Raw genomic sequence first — 25,702 nt, 5'->3', positions numbered from 1 at the left:
ACCGCAGGCAGCAGAATAACTATTTTTGAGTGAACTATCAAGTAATTGGAAGGTGATAAACAGCAAGTAAAAAGATTGTTTGCGTGCAACACATAGCGGCACCAGGAGTCACGTCATTTTCACTTTTCTGGATAATGTCAAATCTCATAAAAGACGTTTTGAAAGCCACAATCTAATGAAATACATATCAGAGGGAAGTGCATTCATTGGGCTTTTAGTTGCAAGTACCTCTGATGAGATAGCTTATAAACACTAAGTGTGAGAGTTCATTTCCGAAGCACACCCCCTAATTTTGTAAGTCAAAGTTATATCATGAAAGGCTTTTGAGAGGCACTATGACAGGTAATTCTTTTTCTTTCTTTATTTGGTGTTTAACGTCGTTTTCAACCACGAAGGTTATATCGCGACTATGACAGGTAAGGGTGGAGTGTAATGGACTTAACATGCACATTGATACATAGAAAAATGCCTGCTCTAAGCGTACGTGCAAAATATAAAAAGATACCTGTGAAGAAATGCATGCGCGAGACGATAACTGTTTGCTGAGTCTCATTTTAGTGAAACAACGCCTTTAATTGCTTTTCCCTACATTTTCAGGCAATGCTGGTTTTCATAAGAGTCGCATTTGAATCTCAAAAATGCCCGTCAATATAAAGTAAGAAGATAAAATGTAACTGTGATTGATAATGTGCACCATTTTTATTGAACATTCACTGAAAAAATCGGTTGCATACCGTTTTTGGCGGTTTTACGTTTCACTGAAGGAAAAACGGAATTTAGTGTGTTATACAAAACTCTCTGGGTAACATGATTTACATAGAATAAAGAAGTACAATTTATGCCATATAGTTATTGAATGTAGGTTGAGCTTGCGGAATATTGTTTGAATATGCACCTGCAATGATGACGTCACACGTGACGTCGAAGCTACAGGTAAGCGAGGTGTAAAGTTTAGAATAAGCACGGTATTCTAGATGGTGAGACCTACTGCCTACAATACAGTACTCTCGCGAAAAAGTTGAATGGCATGGAAGAGATATGAATATACTTTCTAAATTGTTTTGTCGTGGAACTCAGCAGTAGCAGCGTCAATTCACAATTCGAAGGCAAAACATCCCAACGACACTGAGCACAAAAATTAACAATGCAAAAGCATTCCTTACTTGTCGTTACCATCCTTAAAAAGTCAGCGACAGGCTGACAAAAAATTGACGCAAGTGTGTGTGTTTCTTGGCTCTGAGTATTCTGAACTTTCTTCTTTTTACCGCGACAGACTTTAACAGTGTAAACAGTTTTGAACACGGCATGAAAACCGTGAAGGAACACTTAATCGGCCCTGAAAAGCCAAAAATGAAAATGTAAAATAATCAACCAGCCAGCACTACTTCTTCGAAGACGGAAAAGAAGCGGTCGTATCACTGTGTGTGTGTGTGTGTGTGTGTGTGTGTGTGTGTGTGTGACAGTGTGTGTGTGTGTCTGTGTTTGTGTGTGTGTGTGTGTGTGTGTGTGTTGTGTTTGTGAGTGTGTGTGTGTGTGAGTGAGTGTGTGTGTGTGTGTGTGAGTGTGTGTGTGTGTGTGTTTGTGTGTTAAAACCGGTGCCAGAGTAAGAATGGTGGCGCTAGACGGTGCAGAAGTGACAGTTGTGAAGAGTGTGAGTTTGTGTGTATGGGTGTGTCTGTGCGTGTGTGGGTGAGTGTGTGTGTGTGTGTGTGTGTGTGAGAGAGAGAGAGAGAGAGAGAGAGAGAGAGAGAGAGAGAGAGAGAGAGAGAGAGAGAGAGAGAGAGAGAGAGAGAGAGAGAGAGAGAGAGAGAGCATATGAATCAACCCCAAGAACAACATTTCTTTTTCAACTAAAATAGTGCACTCGTCTACCTTTATTTCAGTCATAAATTACACGTACATTACCAAGAACTGTCATGTGACAAAGCGCTTAAATACTCGCAGAATAGTTTCAAATAAATGAAGAGTGCGCCTTAGACATGTGCTCCATTTCATTCAGGATGCACATAAGCATATAGATCTCAAAATCTGTCATCTTCTGAGCACAAAAAGAATGAAAAATATGTACACCTCAACTTTTTACCCTGCTCACACACATTCACACACACACACACACACACACACACACACACACACACACACACACACACACACACACACACACACTCTCTCTCTCTCTCTGTATAGAGGCACAAGGAGACTACCCATCCACACTGTAAACAACATCAGTAACAGCCTAAATTCACAATCCATAGCTCAGACACTCCAAGCACATCAACAAACATTTCGCCTTTTCAACCAGTAACAAAAATAATTCCCTGGCATTAACTGCGGTGACTTCAGGAACAGCTGGGTCGAAGACTTTTCAGCTGTTCCGTCCTAATGTGCAGACACTGCCACACCACAAGCAGAATGTGCTTGGTTGCAACCACAGTTGGGGGGGGGGGGGGGGGGCTGAGAACTGTAAGTATGGTAGAATTTGAAATATAACAGAAATCGGCAGGGGTTAGGGGTGAAAAGGAAAAGGAAACAAAACCCTCCTTTTTTTTTACATTTTATTTTTTGGGGGGATGGGATAGATGTGATGTGTAGCAGAAAAGAAAATTACCAATTAATTTGTATTTGACCTGTGTGTTCTGTTACTTGCTTCTCACATTTTCAGTTCTGAAACAACTTATGATGAAGACAGTCAAGAAACTTATGGCACACCAGAAAAGTGAGTAAAAGAAAACCAACGGTTCTAAATAACATCATTTGCGGGAAAGATAACAAAAGGAAAAACGGTTTTTATATTTTGTTCCAAGTGCAATTATCCGTTTTTAGATGCAGAAACTACCTTTCTTTGTTACTGAAAGGACAAGGAAAGGAAAATGCAGGTATGAGATTTCTTATATAATCGGCTCAACTTGAAATAAAACGTTTGGTTATGTAATGTATGAGTTGTTGTCATTCCCCCCCCCCCCCCACCATAATGTTGTTTGCCGGTTAAAACTGTGGCGCAAAGCGTATCCGCACAACTACAAGTCGGCAAAAAGGCTATGGACTTCATCCACCCTCAGGCTCGGCCTCCGCCTCGGCGGGGGCCTCCTCCTCGGCGGGGGCCTCCTCCTCGGCCGGCGCGTCTTCAGGGGTGGGATCACCTGAAACAATGAAAAAGCAATCAAAGGTAAGTAAACATGGCATTTAATGAACAAGCACCGAACCAGGCAGATATCTAGCCATCCGTCATCTAGCGCTTTATGTCATGGTACCCCTCAAAATGGACGCGAAAACCTCTCGTTTTATTCTGTTAGTTCGCTCCACACCTGCATAAGTAGAAATGAAGTTATTTTTCCCAAAAACTATTAAAATGAAGATAATAATTATATGTATGTTGTATGAATGCCAGTATTTCACAGTAACATCAGACATGGCCCCTTTTATCAAAGGCAATTTTAATTGCCATTAAGCCGTTCTCTGAAGTGTATGTTTATGGTACAAATGCAGATATGATTTATGATCTTTTTGAAGACAGAAAATATGTTCGCCTTTGCCGAAAAAGCCTCGAGCACTACCCTAAAATATCACTAATGCGGAAACACACAGTGAAATCACGCAAGATCCACTTTCACTTTTTTGCCTGACCAGAATCTACGAAGATGTCACTCGCATAGCAATACGTAATAAGACCGATGACGCCAAACTTTTGCGTCATGCATATATATAAACTTGTTTACCAGTTTGGGAAGAAGCGGCGGCCCAAAACGCTGGCTCAGAAGAAGACAAATTTGTTAGTGGCATTCTTCATTTACCTATGCTTGTAAAAATTGATCTTCGTGAATCGAAGAATACCGACCAGGTCATTCACCTGACAGCTCTATTACTTCAATTCCGGACATCTCCGTCAGTACTCGGAAATTGGGAGTGTTACCTGTTACATCGACCGCAAAACAATATTTCCCCACCTCGAAATTTTATTTTTATCATCGTTTTGCACTCTGGGGACTCGACATATCACTAAACTGTGAAGACTGTAATGGTGCACGATGTAGAAAGCAGAAAATCATATTCTTAAACAATTCAATTCGGTGTTTTCACCACTTATTTAGCACTGTGAAAGGCGAAAACGTGTGCACCTTCAAAGGTGCAACCTTCCCACTTTCATACATGATGAACTGTCTCCTCAACCAGCTTCACATAACGTTTGTATCCGTCTTTTCTCAACCCCACTAAATTGATCATGCCCTGACCCCATGTTTTGGCAAATTTTGGGGATGAAGATTAGAGTTATCTGTTCTTTCCTTTGTTATTGCTACCTTCACCTTCGGCCGCTTCACCCTCCGCTTCACCCTCGGGCGGTGGTTCCGCAGGGTTGAGATCTGAAACAATGAACAAGTCGCGTAAGGCGAAATTACTACATTTAGTCAAGCTCTGGAACTCACAGAATGAAACTAAACGCACTGCATTTTTTCACAATGACCGTAGTCCGCCGCTTGTGCACAACGGAGTGAAACTGACGAGCCTGTTCAGCGCGGTAGTGGTTTCGCTGTGCTGCATAGCACGCTTTTCTGTACCTCTCTTCGTTTTAACTTTCTGAGCGTGTTTTTAATCCAAACATATTATATCTATATGCTTTTGGAATCAGGAACCGACAAGGAATAAGATGAAATTGTTTTTAAATCGATTTCGGAAATTTAATTTTGATCATAATTTTTATGTTTTTAATTTTCAGAGCTTGTTTTTAATCCAAATATAACATATTTATATGTTTTTGGAATCAGGAAATGATGTAAAATAAGATGAACGTAAATGTGGATCGTATTATATAAAAAAAAAAATATTACAATTTTCAGATTTTTAATGACAAAAGTCATTAATTAATTTTTAAGCCACCAAGCTGAAATGCAATACCGAAGTTCGGCCTTTGTCGAAGATTGCTTGGCCAAAATTTTAATCAATTTGATTGAAAAATGAGGGTGTGACAGTGCCGCCTCAACTTTTACAAAAAGCCGGATATGACGTCATCAAAAGTATTTATCGAAAAAAACAAACCATCCGGGGATATCATTCCCAGGAACTCTCATGTCAAATTTCATAAAGATCGGTCCAGTAGTTTGGTCTGAATCGCTCTACACACACACACGCACAGACAGACAGACACACACACACACACACACACACACACACACACACACACACACACACACACACACACATACACCACGACCCTCGTCTCGATTCCCCCTCTATGTTAAAACATTTAGTCAAAACTTGACTAAATGTAAAAAGCAATCAAAAACCTCTCGTTTTCTTCTGTTAGTGCGCTCACACATGCATAAGTAGAAATGATATATAACACACGAGATACGCTAGTTAGCAAATCAAAGCAACCTGTTCTGGAAAGATAATTGGTTTGGGTTTCTCCTTGTACTGTTGTAGGTACAAGTTGCCAAGTTGCGCCAATTCTGAATTTTCGTCGATTTTGTATTTGGTACGTGACGGTTTTTGTCAGGTCGATTTTTAGGGATATCCTGACTTCGGCGGCGGTCACGTGACACCTATAACTGAAATCTTTGAATTTGATCCAAAAAGTGTGCCCGATAGCCAAGTGAAGGGCCTTTACAAGCATAGAAAGTTTGAATGAAACGAAACGGGAATGAATGCTTAAGGGCAGAGGTGGCACGGAATTTTGATCCAAAATAAGTAGTACCATGATGTGATTTGGGGTTTCAGCATGTATTTAGGTACTTTGAACACCCTAGAATAACTGCATGTTGTTTATTTTGTCAATTGCATCCTCTTTTTTTTTAATAAAGTGATGATTTGCAAAGTGAGTGAATGCTAAAAATCTGCAAACTTTGTGAAAAATCGATTTTTTTCGCGGCAGAGCAGCAGCAACATATTGATGAGTTTGTCAGATTTATTGCATGCACCGTACTTAGCGGGAATTCCCGTTTTTTTGACGATGTCACAGTCATGAAAATAAAGTCCGTTTATACCGCTCAACGGACACAACACAGAGCTAGCGAAGGCTACTTTCACAGGCAAAATGTTCCATGTTTGGAAAAGTGACCTTCACCTTTTAAAATCTATTCGCTGATTGGTCATTACCAATAACTTTTAGCCGGGAAGTCGTTCTGCGCATGCGCGCACACCATATCCGCATAAACACGCGAACGTTATCTCGAATCGGTTCGACGTCTCAGACAGCAATGTTTCTCTCAACTCGGCCTCTAAAAGATAAATTGGGCGGGTATTCATCATGCAAGAAGCAGAGGAAGATACAAATTGCGGCAGATCGAGCAGCGAAGAAGAATAAGCTAGCGGTCGGTGTGAATGTTGAGTCCGCGATGTCTGAATAACAGGTAGGACCACAGGCGGAAGGTATCGTCCACTGGACTACTACTATAACAGAAAGACTACAAGGTCTGTCACTCACCTTCGAGTCTTCTGTGTTCTTGGAGTCGCTTCCTGGGGAAAAATATTGTTCAAGACGGTTTGCCTCTTCCCTATAGTCTGTGTAAGGTCAAATAAATACAGTTGAATGATTGTTTGAACTATTATGTGCCTTTAATTTTCAGCTTCCGTCCGCTGCAGGTTGTTATTATCCATCATTTGGACGAATCTTCGTTCGCGAGCCGCTAATCCACTTGGGGGACAAATCATGTATTCGCACCGAATATGCATACCAGCGCTCATTGGTCTAAAACATATGTAAATATTGTGCAGCAAAGGGAAGCTACCCACGGGAAAATAATCATCGAATATCCTGTTATTAACCAATGAGCGCTGGTATGCATATTCGGTGCGGATACATGATTTGTCCCCTAAGTGGATTAGCGGCTCGCGAACGAAGATTCGTCCAAATGATGGATAATAACAACCTGCAGCGGACGGAAGCTGAAAACTAAAGGCACATGATAGTTCAAACAATCATTCAACTGTATTTATTTGACCTTACACAGACTGTAGGAAGAGGCAAACCGTCTTGAACAATATTTTTCCCCAGGAAGCGACTCCAAGAACACAGAAGACTCGAAGGTGAGTGACATACCTTGTAGTCTTTCTGTGATAGTAGTAGTCCAGTGGACGATACCTTCCGCCTGTGGTCAGGCCTTGTTTATCTCACATAAACTCCACCCTGACTGTCCCAGTTACACCCTAAAGAACTGCTAATCGAACTTCGGACCCATCTTCCACTCATGTATCTAATTCTTGGTGAGACAATGATATTTTGACTTAGTTAGATATTTGCTTCGTTGCAAAATCCAACTTTTCTCATTCAAGGAACGCAACAACTGATCGGTGCATTTTCGAGTGACTCGAATATTGGGCTAAAATCTGTCGGATTTCATCCCGAATCTATTTTACTAATAAGAACTTGATATTCTTTTCTCCCTCTAGATCATTGAATCCCTTGAACTTGTCAGGGAAGCATTCTGTCTAGAGTTTATTTTGGCAGAAGCTCGACTGACGTCCTACCTATAGCTGCATGAGTTTTGGAAAAAATAATGCTTACTTCGAAGCAATTTCGATCAAAACTCGCGATCGACCAGTTTGTGTGTGACGGAAACAAAAATTAGCAGAAACCATATGCCTGCTCTTGCGATAAAACTGAGAACATCGAGAGTTGCAAATAAAAAACGCTGGCGCTGGACCCGAGTACTCTTCAGACTGGCTCGCTCCCCCAGTATGAAAGTTTTTGTCTTGTGCACGTGGATTTAAAAAAAAAAATTATTTATTTATTTTACACAATTAAAAAAATTATTAGAGTAAAATAAAACATTAAAACGTTCATAATAAACAATAGTAAACAAGAATTAAAAAAAAAATTTAAAAAATTGACCGCCCATGCCGGGAATCGAACCCGGATCACTTGGATTTAAAAAAAAAAAAAATTATTTATTTATTTTACACAATTAAAAAAACTATTAGAGTAAAATAAAACATTAAAACGTTCATAATAAACAATAGTAAACAAGAATTAAAAAAAAAATAAAATAGACCGCCCATGCCGGGAATCGAACCCTGATCACTTTGGCCATAGACTCTCTCGTGCTCTCTGTCTCTCTTTCACCGAGACCAATAGTTTCTTTGCTGAGACCAAATCCCCACCCGTCGGCTGTCTTGCAAATCATGCTTTTCTCGTCACTGCGTGACGTGTTCGGCTCAGCCGCCCAAGTCTCCCCTTTAGTTCAGTGACTGGCTGTTCGCAAAGCGACCAGCCTCCCACCGCAAAAACTCCCCCCGTTAAGAGTCGTTTTTGTGGAATATTTCGCATTTAGGTCCCAGGTAACATTATGAAGTTTTAATACGATCAATCGGACCTATTATCAAGTTAGTGTATCAACTTTTGAAAGAACTGCGCCCAGTAGTTTCCCAGCAATAAGCTGTTAAGTCGAGACAGACAGACAGACACACAGATACACACACAGACATACACACAATTAAAGTCTGCTGGACCCTCCTACTGCGTACTCGGGGATAAAATTCCAAACGCCTTATTTTCAGCTGATTTGTCCCCCAGCCTTATAATCACTGTACTTGATGTTTTATTGAGTGTAGCATCAGTCTGATGTCCATAAGTGCAACTTTGGGCTGATAGGGGATATTGAAGAGTACTTGGAGTATGGGAAAATGTCAGTGAAAAGTACCCGAATGCACACAATCATACTCTTGGTTTGTCAATCTGTCTTCACTGTGCGCAGCAAAACACTTCACAAACTTTCAAATGCCATTTCCTCATAATGTGAATGATTTTCAAGGACGGTAACCACACGATGATGGTCTTCATTTCCCATCTACTTGTGGTAGACTACTAATTTTATTTCCCCAATCATTGTAAATGAATTATCCCAGTAGTTACAGGAGCGCTTTTTGAAACAAGAAGAGCAAACGCTCGATCGAGTCACTTTCGCAGTTCTGAATATTATATGAGGCATCAGATGGACAGGAAGAAATTGCTATTCACAACACAATGAGTCACGTTCACATAAAATTTGAGCCCGGTCACTTTTATAGTTTCCGAGAAAAGCCCAACGTTAAGTTGTGTGTTGCCGAACAGAAAAGGCTAGTTATCTCCCTTGTTTTTCTGATAACGTTCGTAAAAGGCTACAGATGTAAATACTTTGATGTAAAGAATAATCCTACAAAGTTTCAATCACATCCGATGAACTTTGTCAAAGATATAAAATGTCTAATTTTTCCTTTGACGCTGACCTGTGACCTTGAAAAAGGTCAAAGGTCAACGAAACCATCGTTAAAGTGTAGAGGTCATTGGAGGTCACGACTAAACAAAATATGAGCCCGATCGCTTTGATAGTTTCCGAGAAAAGTCCAACGTTAAGGTGGTGTCTACGGACGGCCGGACAGACTAACACTGACCGATTACATAGAGTCACTTTTTCTCAAGTGACTCAAAAAACCATTACCAATATTTTTTTTATGAATTAGAATGAAAGCCTGACATTGCATTTTCATGCAAAAATATAATGTCGCCCAATATTTTTTCCTGACTGAGAACTAAAGGCTGATATTCATTAAAAAAAAAACAAGAAGAGCAAACGCTCGATCGAGTCACTTTCGCAGTTCTGAATATTATATGAGGCATCAGATGGACAGGAAGAAATTGCTATTCACAACACAATGAGTCACGTTCACATAAAATTTGAGCCCGGTCACTTTTATAGTTTCCGAGAAAAGCCCAACGTTAAGTTGTGTGTTGCCGAACAGAAAAGGCTAGTTATCTCCCTTGTTTTTCTGATAACGTTCGTAAAAGGCTACAGATGTAAATACTTTGATGTAAAGAATAATCCTACAAAGTTTCAATCACATCCGATGAACTTTGTCAAAGATATAAAATGTCTAATTTTTCCTTTGACGCTGACCTGTGACCTTGAAAAAGGTCAAAGGTCAACGAAACCATCGTTAAAGTGTAGAGGTCATTGGAGGTCACGACTAAACAAAATATGAGCCCGATCGCTTTGATAGTTTCCGAGAAAAGTCCAACGTTAAGGTGGTGTCTACGGACGGCCGGACGGCCGGCCGGACGGCCGGCCGGACAGACTAACACTGACCGATTACATAGAGTCACTTTTTCTCAAGTGACTCAAAAAATAGAAGAAAAAGCTCTGCAACTACTGGTAATAGCTACTTGTCAACACATTATGACATTTTTTGAACCTGCAGCTTCAACTATTTTTTTTACAAAGAGGTGCAGCAAAATGTCTATTTTGGGGACCTTTTTGAAAAAAAATCATTGTTTAAAAAAAATAGTGGTGCTACTTCAAAAAATGAGCATGAATGTGACTGGTTATGGTTCTATGCTTGAAAAAACATAAACAAAATTGCACACAGAAAATAGCAAACAGTACGTATTTAGTTTTCGTGACAACTCTCAAGATGTGTTGGTCACCAACGTCAGTTGGAGCAGCAAGAAGACCAGGAGGGGGAGGTGTACGGTGCTGGACTGATGGGGGATGGAGAGGAATAACTACCAAAATCATTTAAAAAAGACTGTGAACAATACAGGAACACACCCATTCTTATTTTTCAACAATTTATCTTCATAATGTGTGCAGAAACACTTCACAAACTTTCAAATGCAATTTTCTCTGAAGTTGGGTTTTTTAAGGACAGTAACAACGCGGGTAATTATATTTCTTCAGAACTACTTGTGGTAGAGTTATCATTATATTTAGTCAAGTTTTGACTAAATATTTTAACGTAGAGGGGGGAATCGAGACGAGGGTCGTGGTGTATGTGCGTGTGTGTGTCTGTCTGTGTGTGTGTGTAGAGCGATTCAGACTAAACTACTGGACCGATCTTTATGAAATTTGACATGAGAGTTCCTGGGTATGAAATCCCCGAACGTTTTTTTCATTTTTTTGATAAATGTCTTTGATGACGTCATATCCGGCTTTTCGTGAAAGTTGAGGCGGCACTGTCACGTCCTCATTTTTCAACCAAATTGGTTGAAATTTTGGTCAGGTAATGTTCGACGTAGCCCGGACTTCGGTATTGCATTTCAGCGTGGTGGCTTAAAAATTAATTAATGACTTTGGTCATTAAAAATCTGAAAATTGTAAAAAAAATAAAAATTTATAAAACGATCCAAATTTACGTTTATCTTATTTTCCATCATTTGCTGATTCCAAAAACATATAAATATGTTATATTCGGATTAAAAACAAGCTCTGAAAATTAAATATATAAAAATTATTATCAAAGTTAAATTTTCCAAATCAATTTAAAAACACTTTCATCTTATTCCTTGTCGGTTCCTGATTCCAAAAACATATACATATGATATGTTTGGATTAAAAACACGCTCAGAAAGTTAAAACGAAGAGAGGTACAGAAAAGCGTGCTATCCTTCTCAGCGCAAGTACTACCCCGCTCTTCTTGTCAATTTCACTGCCTTTGCCGTGCGCGGTGGACTGACGATGCTACGAGTATACGGTCTTGCTGCGTTGCATTGCGTTCAGTTTCATTCTGTGAGTTCGACAGCTACTTGACTAAATATTGTATTTTCGCCTTACGCGACTTGTTTTTCTTTTGCAGGAGTTATATTGATTTTTTTTAGACTTTTACAAGGCGTTTTTGTAAAAATCCATCAAATTTTTTTTATACACAATATAATATAAGCCTGAATGGGTATTTTGGGGGCTAAAAATGTATATTTCTCAATTTTTGCTGCTGAATTTAAACTGGGGTAATTTGGTCAAAACGGCTCTGTATAAGTCTGACACTGATATATGGGAGTAATTTGCAAAAACGTTGAAGCCTGTGGCTTCAAAAATGTCTTTCTAATTTCATGGAGCACGGGGTGTAATTTTTGTACTTTTTGGAAAAAAATTGGTCTTTTTTATTAAAATATTACTTGCTTGGTCAAAAACTGGACATGCAGGTGCTTTTTCATGCTTCCTTTCTATAAAGTACCCCAAAACTTCAAAGAAAACTTACAAATATTCATATTTCATTGTTCGTGCCACCTCTCCCCTTTAAGTTGGGTTACGAAAATGGGTGCAATATTTTTTGGGCAAAGTTGAGTTATTCTGAAGTCCCTCAAACAATTTAGATTCATTTTCGTCTATATCATCGAACAGTAACTGGCTTTAGTATTAGGCAAAAAAAAAAAAACAGTCTGTTTACGGTAACATAGGCCCAAAAAATAGGGTCGGTAGGTCGGGATTTTTTTTTCTCCCCAAAAAACCATATTTTTACGTTATTTTGCCAAAAAAACCAAGATTTTTTTTTTCTTCCCCAAATGCCAAAAAAAAGTCTAGGGTCGCGCGAAAAAACTAGGGTCGGTCGGGTTACCGTAAACAGACCTTTTTTTTTTTTTTTGGCCTTACGACTTTTGAGCACAAATGCAACGACAAGTATTTACACCTCAACTTGTTACCCTGCTCACACACATTCACAAGCACACTTTCACACAGTATACTCTCTCTCTCTCTCTCTCTCTCTCTCTCTCTCTCTCTCTCTCTCTCTCTCTCTCTCTCTCTCGCCAAGACTGAGGAAGTACTCGAGGCAAGACAAGAAAACAATCTAAAAAAAATAATGCAGGAAGAAGGACATTTGTCAAAGCCCATTTAGACCCGGAACTATCCTTGTGTAATTAGGAACATTTTAAGTATCCTCATTATTAACAATCAATGTCAATCTAACAATTAATCTCTCTCTCTCTCTCTCTCTCTCTCTCTCTCTCTCTCTCTCTCTCTCTCTCTCTCTCTCTCTCTCTCTCTCTCTCTCTTTGTCTCTCTCTCTCGTCGGAGCAAAGCGCGTCCGTACAAGTCGGCAGACACGCTATGGACTTCATCCACCCTTACCCTCAGCCTCGGCCACGGGCGGATCCTCTGAACCTGAAACATTGAAACAACAACCAAAGATAAGTAAACATGACATTTAATGAATAAGCACCTAACAATGCAGATCTCTAGCCATCCGTCAAACTAAACTGTGCAAAACAATTATTACACCCATTTTTGTCGTACACCAACAAGATCGATTTCGGGGGTACCCTTTCTTCGGCGGCGGTCACGTGACACCTATAACATCTTTGATCCGAAAAGTGTGCCAGATAGCCAGGTAAAGAACCTTTACAAAGCATTGACAGTTTGAATGAAATGACACTGGAATGAATGTTGGTACGAAAATGGGTGCAATAATAAAAATGTGTAGAGTTAATTTATTGTAAACAAGATCATAAAAAAAATTGATTCATTTCATCGATATGCTCAAACAGTAACTGACTTAAGTATTGGAACAAAGCACTTTCACTCTCACTGATAGACACCTGACAATGAGCATTATAAAGGTGGTCGTCTACATTTTTGCTTTTTTTCAATAATCTTATGGTTAGATTTCGATACAAAATTATGTCAAATGATGAATGAACCATGGGGAAAAAAGTTATAGAAAAAAAATCTATGTAAAAAAAGATTTTATTTTTGGGTAGCGTGACTCACGCTTCCAATATTTTGTTTTCTGTTTGCTGAGAACATGTGCTTTGCCTAAAAATACTGACCAATCAAATTCATGTCACTATGCTTATAGCCACGCCCAAACAAGTGCAGCAACAGTTTGACACTGGAGCGCTGTCCACGCTTTTTTTTAAACGCACGAAATGCACGGGATTTGAGAGGAGTTTTGCGCTTGGCATTTTCCAAATAAGGATATCCAACTATGAGTACTACGCTGGAATACTACAATGAATTTTCAAACGGCTACACTGGCTTCGTCTTTCCTGATCGAAAGGGGGTGTATTGTTGATATTTATAGATAATAGACTCTGCATTTTAATGGTCAAATGGCGATTTCGGTATAAAAATGTAGACAAGGACCTTTAAAAGCAAATGTTGCACTGACTTTAGAGTGACTTTAGAGTGACTCCAGGGATGGCCAAGTCCCAAAATTTTAACTCGCCAGCCGGGCGAGTAACTGCAAGAGAGTCACTAGCCCGCCAGAAATTTCGCTGGCCCGGTGCATACCAAAGTTGCTCCATCAGATTTGAAATTCGATATTACAACCAAAAACGTTGCATTTGATTAGAACTTTCACTGGCCAGTCGGGCGGGTTGCCAGGCGGTTTCTACTCGCCCGGCGGATTTTTTACTCGCCCCTGGCGACCGGGCGGACGATTTGGCCATTCCTGCTTTCGTTGGTTGGTGTAAAACAAGACCGATGTTTTGCAGCAATCTGGCTAATATATTTAGTACACTCTTTGACTACCAGCACGGTTGGCCTAGTGGTAAGGCGTCCGCCCCGTGATCGGGAGGTCGTGGGTTCGAACCCCGGCCGGGTCATACCTAAGACTTTAACATTGGCAATCTAGTGGCTGCTCCGCCTGGCGTCTGGCATTATGGGGTTAGTGGTTGGTCCGGTGTCAGAATAATGTGACTGGGTGAGACATGAAGCCTGTGCTGCGACTTCTGTCTTGTGTGGCGCACGTTATATGTCAAAGCAGCACCGCCCTGATATGGCCCTTCGTGGTCGGCTGGGCGTTAATCAAACAAACAAACAAACAAACACTCTTTGACTGCTATTTATGTTCCTTATATGGTTTCTGTTTGGTTTTTTGTTTGCTTAACGCCCAGCCGACCACGAAGGGCCATATCAGGGCGGTGCTGCTTTGACATATAACGTGCACCACACACAAGACAGAAGTCGCAGCACAGGCTTCATGTATCACCCAGTCACATTATTCTGACACCGGACCAACCAGTCCTAGCACTAACCCCATAATGCCAGACGCCAGGCGGAGCAGCCACTAGATTGCCAATTTTAAAGTCTTAGGTATGACCCGGCGCGGCCGGGGTTCGAACCCACGACCTCCTGATCACGGGGCGGACGCCTTACCACTAGGCCAACCGTGCCTGTTTCCTTATATGGTCAAACGCGTATTTCCATATAAGGTAAAAGGTGGTGTAAAGCTGTGGAAAAACCCAGGAAACCATTGTGTAAATATCTGAGCATGTGCTTTGAAGAGCCAACACGTTGTGTAAATATCTGAGCATGCGCACTCGTGGTGAAAACTAGTCAAAATGCACTGTACGTCTAATTTTAGCTGCGCACGAATCTTCCAACGCTTGGCTTGGAAACAACAATGGCGCTCCAAGGAAAAGGAGGTTTTTCACCGGTTCGAAACAAAATCTCCAGTCCAGTAACATTGGAATAATGTCATACCTCCTATATTTATCATCATGGATCTGGAAAGGATATTTCTTAAATATTGCGTCCACTTACAACTATAATGCACCTAAGAAATGAAACCTTGAACGCTGTGACATTGCTGTTGTGTTGGCTGAAGAGTGTTTCTGCTTGAAATCTAAAAGCGACAAGCAATAATGATTGTGAACGTTAAAGAATGAACGATAACGACAATTCCTACAACAGGCACTTACTTTCTGTAGCATTATGAGTACGTGCTGCAAGAACATTATAAGATGTTTGATGGGTTGTTGACAGACCAGCTTTTTTGTCTGTCCGAGGGGGAGCATATCGTCTTTTGTTTCATATTTATTGACCAAGGCCGAAGGCCGCGGTCAATAAATATGAAACAAAAGTCGATATGCCCCCCGAGGACCGACAAAAAAGCTGGTCTGTCAACAAACCATCAAACATCGTTTTTGTCATCATTTTGGTAGTGAGAAAACAAGTGCACAATCAACCCAGGGAGCCATGCTTTGAAACACGGGTCCCGTGCTGATAACCACACGGGTCCCGGTTTGATAACCACTGGCAATCAAAGATGGCGTGTGAAAGCAACTTTCTGTGTTTTTGAGTTCATTAAATGAGTTGGGATGAATATGTCAGGTTTGAGGATGCACAGTTCTGTAGGTTCATCTCGGTATTCCACCCCCTCGGCTTTCTGTTGTAAATATTAAGCTGAGTGATCGAATGTGGAAGCTACGTTTGGTCAAAGGTCACAGAAGATTTGCGTCGTGCAGCGAAGGAAAGAATCGCGATCTTGTTTCCGACTCGATCGGTACCTCTTTGTTTTTCATTAGACCTGTCATTCTGCTTGCTCGGCTTTGTTAGATCTTTGCATATCGTGTTGCTATTTTCTTTGCTTTTATTATTGTTTCTTATTTGTGCTTCGTTTATCGATACAACGTCTTGTGCACGGGTCAAAATGTGTGTGTCAGGTGTCGGTTTACTTGAACTTGACGTTCGTGTTACTCCGAACGTCTGTGTATCGAAACACAGATACACGCACTCCATGACTTTGTAAGAAGACATAACATATCGGTAGGTTTCATTTGTTTGTGACGAATTTATTGAAGTAGTTTTGTTTTTTTGTTTACTTTTGCCAGTTTGCCAGTTGGTTTTTGGAACTTTGCAAAGCAGTGTTTTGTCGTCTGTTTAGGTCTGGGGAAACGCCAATGAAAAGAGCCGAAGAATCCTCGAGCGTTTCTATTGGGTTTGCTTTTGATTATCCATGTAATAGGGCTTCCTGCAACTATGGTAACCGGGGATTTATTCCCCGGGGAACATGAGATTTATTTCCCATGTGCTTGTGAATGAAAACTCGTGAAAATGATGACAATTCTTTTTATTTTACGCCAGGCCACCGAAAACGATCTCCAGAACTTTGTGAACGACAGCACACTGAAATGTCGCGCGACACACATTTGCCAGCAGACCCACTTTGGAACTCGTGACGTGAAATGTTCGAAACAAATTGCAACATTTGTTTCCAAAATACGTCATGTTCGGCCGATGTTTTGATTCTCCAGAGTGTTGCTTGTCTTGCAAGAGTAAAAAAAAAATCCTCTTGTTTGTTTTGTTCTCCAGGGTGTTTCCGTGTGAACTCAATATAAGGTGAGAGCACAGATTACAACAGAAGCTGTCAAATATGACATCAAAATAATGATCGGACTACATTCAAGTTCGGATGTACGAAACACACCCAGTGACCACAGACTTCCGGATCAGGCGTCGAGGCCCTGTATGGGATTTAAACAGACGCAGTGATGTGTCTAAAAACATTACAACACACGTCTTACCGCATTCAAGTGTACTAAAGAAATTACACAATGTTCTATTGTAACTCACGTTGGGAATCCCTCGCGACTTTCTTTGTTTAGTGGGGCACTGAGGGAGTCTCGGCAAGCCTCGACCCCCGTAAGTGCCCGGCCACTAAACAAAGAAAGTCGCGAGGGATTCCCAACGTGAGTTATAAATAGAACAGTGTGTAATCTCTCTACTATCCGAACAATGCAATATTCACGCAAAATTGTACAATGACTGCAACCCCTTGCATAATGCAAAGCAAATGACAAACATCAGTAACAATAATAATCAGAACAGAATTCTTCCAAAGAAAAATGATCTTACCTCCTGCCTCGCCGCTATTTACTTTTTCCTCCTTTGGTGGCTGGGGAGGCCTAAATGAAAATAAGAAAATTCCATGTTAGGCCAAAAAAATATGTTGGTTTAGGGCAACGTGACCTAAACAAAAAATAGGGTAGGTAGGAATAGACTTCCTTCTTTTCCATTTGGGATTGTTTGCCCTAGTGTTTCCATGGAAACGCAACTCTTCCCCAAACCATTAAAACCGTAAACGTGATACAGTTATTTGGTCACATTTTCATCTTTGACGTGCAATGTATTTTCCCTCCGAGTAAAGAGCAACTCCCAAGAAAAGACACCTTTTCTTTCCCTTTTTTGGGGGGGAAAATGAAAACAGTTTTAGGGTCGGCGGGAAAAAAAGGTCGGTCAGGATACCCTAAACCAACATTTTGTTTGGAAAGGGGGGGGGGGGATGTTAAATCCACACAGGTACAGACCAAATAACGCTAAGCTGCCTTTGACACGATTTCCAAAGAGTATATTGTGTATGCATTTAAACGATTTAATTTTGGTGCCGTCTTTGTAAGATGGGTAGAGATTCTATTGTATAAATCGGAAAGTTGTATCAATTTTATGGGCTGGTTATCGGAATGTATTGAATTGAACGCAGGTATCAGACAGGGCTGTTCTTTTTCACCGATGGCCTTCATCCTTGCATTAGAATTGTTGGCCTTGAAAATTCGAAATGATGGTTCAATTAAGGGTCTGCCTCTGCCAAAAGAAACTAATGATAATTATGATATGTTCTTTAAGATATTATTATATGCTGATGATGTGACCCTATTTCTGAACGATATGGATGAGTTAAAAAACGCATTAACCCTTGTTACCTATTTTTCCAAATTCTCTGGTTTGGCAATGAATAGACGAAAAACTGAAATCATGGCCTTGGGCAGTAATAAATATGGTAATGAAAATGAGTGCGGGTTAAGGTGGACTACAAAAGTGAAAATTTTGGGAATTTATTTCAGTAGCTCCTCATCGGTCTCTGAAATTGAAGAAAACTGGACAAGCCGTATTGAAAATATACGACGCAACATTGTAAAATGGTTTAAACGAAATTGTAGTATCATGGGGAAAATATGCATTGTGAAATCTCTTTTGTTATCGCAGATTATTTATCCGTTGCAAGCACTGGTAATACCCGAAAAGGTATTGACTGAGATAAATACTATGTTTTACAGATTTATTTGGAAAAAACGATTTTCAAACACTAAGGCATTTGAGAAAGTTAAAAGAAAAGTGATGTGTCAAGAGTTTCCTGATGGGGGTTTAAAAATGATTGATGTCATTGATATGCAGTCCTCTTGTTTGTTGTCCTGGGCAGCAAATTTATTGAACGAAAAGCAGGAAAGTTGGAAACAAATACCGATACATATGTTCTCGAAGCTTGGTGAAAGATTGTGTTGCTTCCAATCTAACACCACGGTAAAAAATTTTAAAGGATTGGGATTAATTAAAAATGTATTTTGGAAACAAGTTTTAATTTGTTGGTTGAAAAATAAGGACATGATTCAGAGAGCAGTAGGTGGAGACATGTTATTAAGAGATACGTGTTTATGGAACAGCAAGGATATAATCTATTGCGGCCAAACCCTGTTTTTTAGCGACTGGATTAAAGCAGGCGTTTGTCGAGTAAAGGATGTATATGTTGGTAATGAGATTGTGCCCTTTAATATTATGCAGCAGAAGGTTGGATGTAAGCCCACAAGATTCTTTGAATATAGGGTGATTTGTACAGCAGTTAAAGCAGCAACACTACGCTCTGCAAATGGAAATGTATGTGGATTCAACGATTTAAAGAACCTGAGTAAGCCTTGTCAATTTCGCAAATTAATTATAAAGGAAAAATATGTGGAGCCGGTTGTAGTTAAATTTTGGGAACATAAATTTGATTTCAGGCCGGGAAAAGAGCAATGGTTAATGGTAAACAAAGTAACCACTGAAACAAGATTGCGAATGCTGCATTGGAAAATATTGCACAATATTTACCCCACAAATATTTTATTGTATAAAATAGGCATTTCCGTCAGTAATTGCTGTACTCACTGTGAGAACGAAATTGATTATATTGAACATTTTTTTTACTTTTGCCCGAAAATTATGTCCATTTGGAAATGCGTTGAGGATAAAGTGAATTGTAAATATAATATGATTATTAAAATTACCGTAAAGGAAGTTTTTTTGGGCGTATTTGAAAATTCACAAAGTTCCAAGGCACTAATAAGTTATGTGAATTATTTGATTGTGATAGCCAAAATGTGTGTTGGTATTTATAGATATGGCTCCCCTCTGGATATTGTATGCATTTTTAAGAAGGAATTGTTATATAGAAAAGTTGCTTAAAATACATTTAGATATAGTAATGTTAATGTTATAGTAAAAACATTACTTAAAAAAAAAAATTAAAAAAATAAAAATCAATGAAGAAGGATGCTCCCCGCCAACAACAACCAAAAAAACAACAAAAAAAACCAAAACAAAAAAAAGGCAAAAAAGAAAGGGTTGAAGCAGCCTGCATGCAACTGAGATTTAAAAAAAAAAAAAAAAAAAAAAAAAAAAAAAAAAAAAAAAAAAAACCGCTAACTTATCATGTTATCGGCGACATTATTTTTCATCATTAATTTCATGTTCATGTTCATTACTTTATTGTCCCATCGCTTGGAAATTCAGATCGCTTCCTCCCAGTGGAAATCTAGCAGCAACAGAGTCGCGCTACCCAGGCGTGTGCGTGTTTAGGTGTAATCAGCCATCTGCATGGCAGAATGACCGAGGTCTTTAACGTGCCACAGTGGTGACACGGGGTGGACCATGGATACTGTACGTCTCTGAGTCTGCACCTAAAGTTGACCCGGATCAGATTTGTACCCGTGACCCAGTAATTCTGAACTTCTACTTCTAGGGAAATAAATAAGCGCGTAGTGACATCTTGTTCCTTCTTTATCAACTGCTTGCTGAATTGAACACAGAGAGGCTAAAGTATGCACATTCATTTGCCGAAAAGGTACACACAGTTGGGCAAGGTCTACAGATCTCTTACACACTGACCAACAGACGGACATACTGACCCACAGACAAAGTGACAGACAGATGGACAGAGAAAGACAGACATATAGACAGAGAAAGACAGAGAAAAACATACGGATGGATAGAGAAAGACAGACAGATGAACAGAGAAAGACAGACAGATGGACAGAGAAAGAGAGCCAGATGGACAGAGAAAGATGGACAGGTGGACAGAGAAAAACATACGGATGGACAGAGAAAGACAGACAGATGAACAGAGAAAGACAGACAGATAAACAGAGAAAGACAGACAGATGGACAGAGAAAGAGAGACAGATGGACAGAGAAAGATGGACAGGTGGACAGGGAAAAACATACGGATGGACAGAGAAAGACAGACAGATGAACAGAGAAAGACAGACAGATGAACAGAGAAAGACAGACAGATGGACAGAGAAAGACAGATAGATGGACAGAGACAGACAGACAGACAGAGAAAGACAGACAGATGGACAGAGAAAGACAGACATATGGACAAAGAAAGACAGACAGACGGACAGAGAAAGACAGACAGATGTAAAGAGACAGATGGACAGAGAAAGACATACAGATGGACAGAGAAAGACAGACAGATGGACAGAGAAAGACAGATACACAGTTACTCACTCATCAGGAGCACCTTCGCTTTGCGGATCCGGCTATTTAGAAAAAGAAAGCAAACAAATCGCACCAAAGCTTCTACGTCCAAGATCCCTGTTAGTAATAGGAACCAATTATCTATTGCTCAACTCTAGGCTTAGAAAAGAAAAATACATTGGAGATATTCCACGAGACACAAGACAAGAAAAGCAAATGCTTACACGACTTGCCTTGATCGTTACCTCCGCCCCTCCCTGAACCACCTTACCCCATAGAAGACTCCCTCCCTTTTAAGACCCCCAACAAGACATTTTCAAGACCCTGTTTCTAAGATATTCTGTTCATAATCTCAGTAAGTTTACCCCCATTTTAAGACCTGATTTTCTCAGGTTTTTGTTGGTCTTAAAGGGAGGATTCCACTACCTATGACCCCGTCCACCACCAACATTTTTTTTTAAATAAATAAATAAAGTAAGTAGAAGTGCAACGCCAAGGTACTGCATACCCCAGCCAAAGACAATTCTCTCTCTCTCTCTCTCTCTCTCTCTCTCTCTCTCTCTCTCTCTCTCTCTCTCTCACACACACACTGACAAAAACACACACACGCGCGCGCACACACACACACACACACACACACACACACACACACACACACACACACACACACACACACACACACACACACAGGGGCGCGCGCAAACCACGTCACACACACACTCACTCACACAAACACACATCATCCACACACACTCTCTCTCTTCCACACACACACACGCACGCACACACACATAAACTCTCTCTCTCTTACACACACACACACACACACACACCCACACACACGAGTACAGACGCATGCACGCGCGCGCACACACACACACTTACACCCACACCCACTAATAGTTACACTAACACATGTGCACAAAATGAACACACACACACCACACGAGAGAGAAAGACTGCAGGGAGGCATGACGTCATGATGCATTAATTGACGTCAAAGACTTTCGACCGTGACGTAATCTTTTTACGCGAGCTTTATCCATAGACTTGGAAAATACGGAATTTCCACCCAGCCAAAGCGGCCTTGCGTGGCGTTTGCTCAAAAATGGGGGCGCCTATTGCACCCACCGTATTAGTTAGTATATTCCCAATTTTTGGTGAACTTCTATACCCAACTGTAGCACTTACCTGTTAAACAAAGAATCCTTCTTTATCATGTATTATCGGTATGAACATTTCTCAAGTCGATTACAGATACCTCCAGCTTCGCTGGGATAAATAAAAAGCTTTTCCAGCTTCATAAGATAATGTTCATGAGAACTTCCACGTCCGACTGATTGACACAAACTTGATCCTTATGTGACCTGTATCAATCCATTTAGTTTAAACCCTAAGAATATTTCACATATTCAAACTTGCACAACCCCCAACCTGCTTCCCACCAACATCCTAGCCTGACATACTCAACATCCACCAAATGTTAAAAAAGAGATTTTTTTTAACAAGATTCATAATTGTTACTAATTTTCTTGACAACATTGAGTTTTGGCTGGCCCAGACAAAATATGTATACTCAGACACGGGTCATTCTCCGAGTCATGGTTCAAACGCGTGACATAGACATTGAAACATAAAGTTCAAACAAAATCGTTCAAAACTATTTCAATAGAATAGGGTGTGATAAAATTACAAATGGTAAAATAAAAAGTTTAAAAAAACCCTTGTTGTTTTCCTTATTTGGAGCGGCAAAGTACGTAGCATTTTTTTGCATTGCACAGTCTAGGCATGGACACTGAAAGACATTGTTAAGACTGACAGAAAAGGAATTGAAATGCAAATTAGATTCAGGACTGTTCCTCTTAGCTGTCCTTGTCCAAGTTTGCTTTGCTTTATTATAATTCAGAACTTAAAATATGGTTTTACAATAAAGCAGTTAAACGAGTTGAATATTTGACGTCACAATTCGCTTCAAACTTTGCATGTAACTTCTTATCAATACCCCAGTCACAGAGCGTTACGTCCTTACCACGACCATGCCGACCACGCCGATCCGAAAACGTTATCAAATCGGGGCATATCACCGTCAAAATCCAGCACACAGCAAATACAAAAACACCTACATCACGAATGTACTGCACTGCGCCACGACCCGGCTACGCTTGTTTTGTACAGTTCAAATTAAGCGTAGGGAGAGAGTGCAGCTTCCCGACCTAGCAGATCCCACACCGACCAAACCACGCTCATGGAGATCCTCCCACGTTTGGCCCACGATTGAACACGCTCTCGGACACTTTTCCAGTGTAGTAGAAGCGGCGTCTATATGTGACTAGGGGATAACTTGGAAAAAGTACATCAAACAGTAAAATGATTTACTTAAGAGTTTGGGTTGTACCATATTATGACATAGAAACGAAGACGTCAGGCAGAGATGACGTAGCAGCGGGGGTGGCAAGCGTAAACGACGTAACATTAGAGGCGCCAGGCAGATGACGTAAAACCGTGGGAGGTAGGAACAGATCACAGAGCACCAGGAAACGCAGGCACAGATCACGGGTGGGCGCCAGATAGGGAACATGAACTTGTGGGTGGCGTGAGAACGGCAGGGGCGCATCGGGGAGCCTAACGGACTTAATTGTGTCTGGGCTACCTGGTAGGGTTGTCGCCGTGTCCTTGAAAACATTCATACCTCAGACCAATTGCCAGAAACGCGAAGACTCAAACAGTTCTGTTCTTCAGACAGGCATGACCAACACGCACATGTCAGATGTCGAGCTTGAGTTTTCCCGCTTTCAACACACTTGACAGCATGGAAAGTACGAGTCCCTTTGGCGGTCATGAAATCGGGGCGGTTGCGGTCGATTCTGTCGCTGGGCACCCAGAAGAAAGAGCGCAGACTGTGAGCCTTTCAACGACATCTCGAAGACACTCGAAGATTTTGACAACGTTTTTGGATCCCGCCATTGTAAGAGCACGTGTGATGGTGAGAGTGCTGTCGTCAAACATATCACACCTCCGAAGCAGTGAAGTCTGACAGGGCCCCACTTCAGATGTGAAAGATGCCACGCAAAACGGCTCGGGATGTTAATCAAAGTCGTCATCCGCGATGCCTTAAATCATCATAAAATACGGTTGTGTTTATGAGGATTGTGAAAAATGCATGCTTTTTCGTTCTCAATGTAAACAGAAAATTCTGTTTTAGCGACTGATAGTCCTGATCGATAACGTGTGCAAACAATCCTTTACTGTGTTGGACAGATTTCTCGTTTAATACACAAAAATCAGCAGCAGCAACAACTACAGCAACATAAACATCTGACATAACGAAAACAAATCATTTGGCAATGTAAATCTCGTTCTACACAATGGGTTTTGGGGGATTGGCTTGAACATGAACTGAAATTCCTACCCTTCTCGTTGCACCGTCTAATCCCATGTTCGGTCGAGGCATTGGCAATTTGAAAGACACGAACGTAAAACTGTAAGTCTCGCGCTTTATTTCTGGTTTCACGCTCTTGACAGGAAGAAATTGTGTTCAAGTATCTTTTTGAAAAGATTTATCATTATTTAATTAAATGCAAAAGTCTAGTTCGGTCGAGGCACAAAATGCCTGACACCACGACCTCCTCTGAGATTCATGTTGCAATTAACAGCAAACAAAACTATACATTTTGTAAGAAAAGCTGTGTTTGTGTAGCAGTCATGTGTACAAATAACGTGTCCGGTCCCTGCAAGGTAGATCCAAAACATTGTTATTGTGTGCCCAGGAGTGATTATCTGTGCCGGGTAATTCCTGACACGATGCCTCGACCGAACAGCATTTTGGGCCCGGTCAAACTGCTCAATAAACAACGATTTAAAATAAACACACGGATGTTGTGGTCATGAACATGCGCATAATCTCTTTGCACCTGTACACTTTGTTTGCACTCTTCACTCTTAGTAAGCTTAAACTGTAGATAAACGTCTGGTTTTTTTGTCAAGAAAGGAATGTCACAAAACGGCAGCTTTCAATCAGCTGATTATCGGCAAACTGAAAGACAATTTTGTGTTAAACAAATAAACAAGGAAAAAGTAGTCAAATATGGTTAGAAAACATATAAATATATTACCTCAGACTTACTGCCGAGACAGCCCATAACAATTATGCTTGTATTCCTTTCAGTTTCATGAAGAAGGTTACCCCCCTCTGGGACGGTAATCTGAGAATGACTCGCAGGACCTTTTCTTTGACACTATGACATCATAACATGATGTCATCACCAATATTCTACACCAGAAATAATCCTCCCTCTCGCCGAGACTAATAGACTTCCGGGGCGGAAGCACAGGCACTCGTCACGAGGTGGGCGGGGCCTATGTCTTGGATGTCACTTGTGATGGACGGTCGTCTTTTCTTATGGTTTATTAGTAGTACTAGTAGTCTTGAGAGCGCACAGGCCCCGCCCACTTTGATCCCGACCCGCTCGTGACGGGTGCCTGTGCTCAGAAACAGCGCCCTTCCATTACAAATCGCACGCAGAACACAGTGATGGAAACTCACACTGGTTGGAATACCAAACTGACGATCACGAATGACGAAAGCTGAACTGACGTCATATTCAAGCTCGCGAGTTGAAGCCGAATGGAACATTTCGCGCACCGTCATAAGAACATGTGTCTGCTACGAAAGAGTGCATTGACAAATGTACTGCAAAACATATACACACACATCATGTCAAAAT

General features: G+C 40.7%; 1 protein-coding gene across 2 annotated transcripts; it reads right to left on the bottom strand.

Annotated features, from left to right (window-relative positions):
• Positions 1-1,859: 1,859 nt before the first annotated feature.
• LOC138964778 (brain acid soluble protein 1-like) lies at positions 1,860-25,236 on the bottom strand. Of its 2 annotated transcripts, none has more exons than XM_070336818.1 (6): positions 25,091-25,236; positions 21,009-21,040; positions 17,322-17,371; positions 12,813-12,845; positions 4,296-4,358; positions 1,860-3,140 (listed from the first exon to the last, which is right to left on the bottom strand). In XM_070336818.1, the coding sequence occupies exons 1-6, from the start codon at positions 25,115-25,117 to the stop codon at positions 3,046-3,048; spliced, it is 300 nt and encodes a 99-aa protein (XP_070192919.1). In that variant the 5' UTR covers positions 25,118-25,236; the 3' UTR covers positions 1,860-3,045. The 2 variants fall into 2 exon arrangements, with proteins under 2 accessions (XP_070192919.1, XP_070192920.1); XM_070336819.1 differs by having other exon boundaries at positions 4,302-4,358; positions 25,091-25,235.
• Positions 25,237-25,702: the final 466 nt, after the last annotated feature.

The sequence above is a fragment of the Littorina saxatilis genome, linkage group LG4, assembly GCF_037325665.1.
Source record: "Littorina saxatilis isolate snail1 linkage group LG4, US_GU_Lsax_2.0, whole genome shotgun sequence".
Classification (NCBI taxonomy): Eukaryota; Metazoa; Mollusca; class Gastropoda; order Littorinimorpha; family Littorinidae; genus Littorina; species Littorina saxatilis.
The sequence above is the reverse complement of the archived record's forward strand: the minus strand, read 5'-3'. Positions and strand labels throughout refer to the sequence as shown.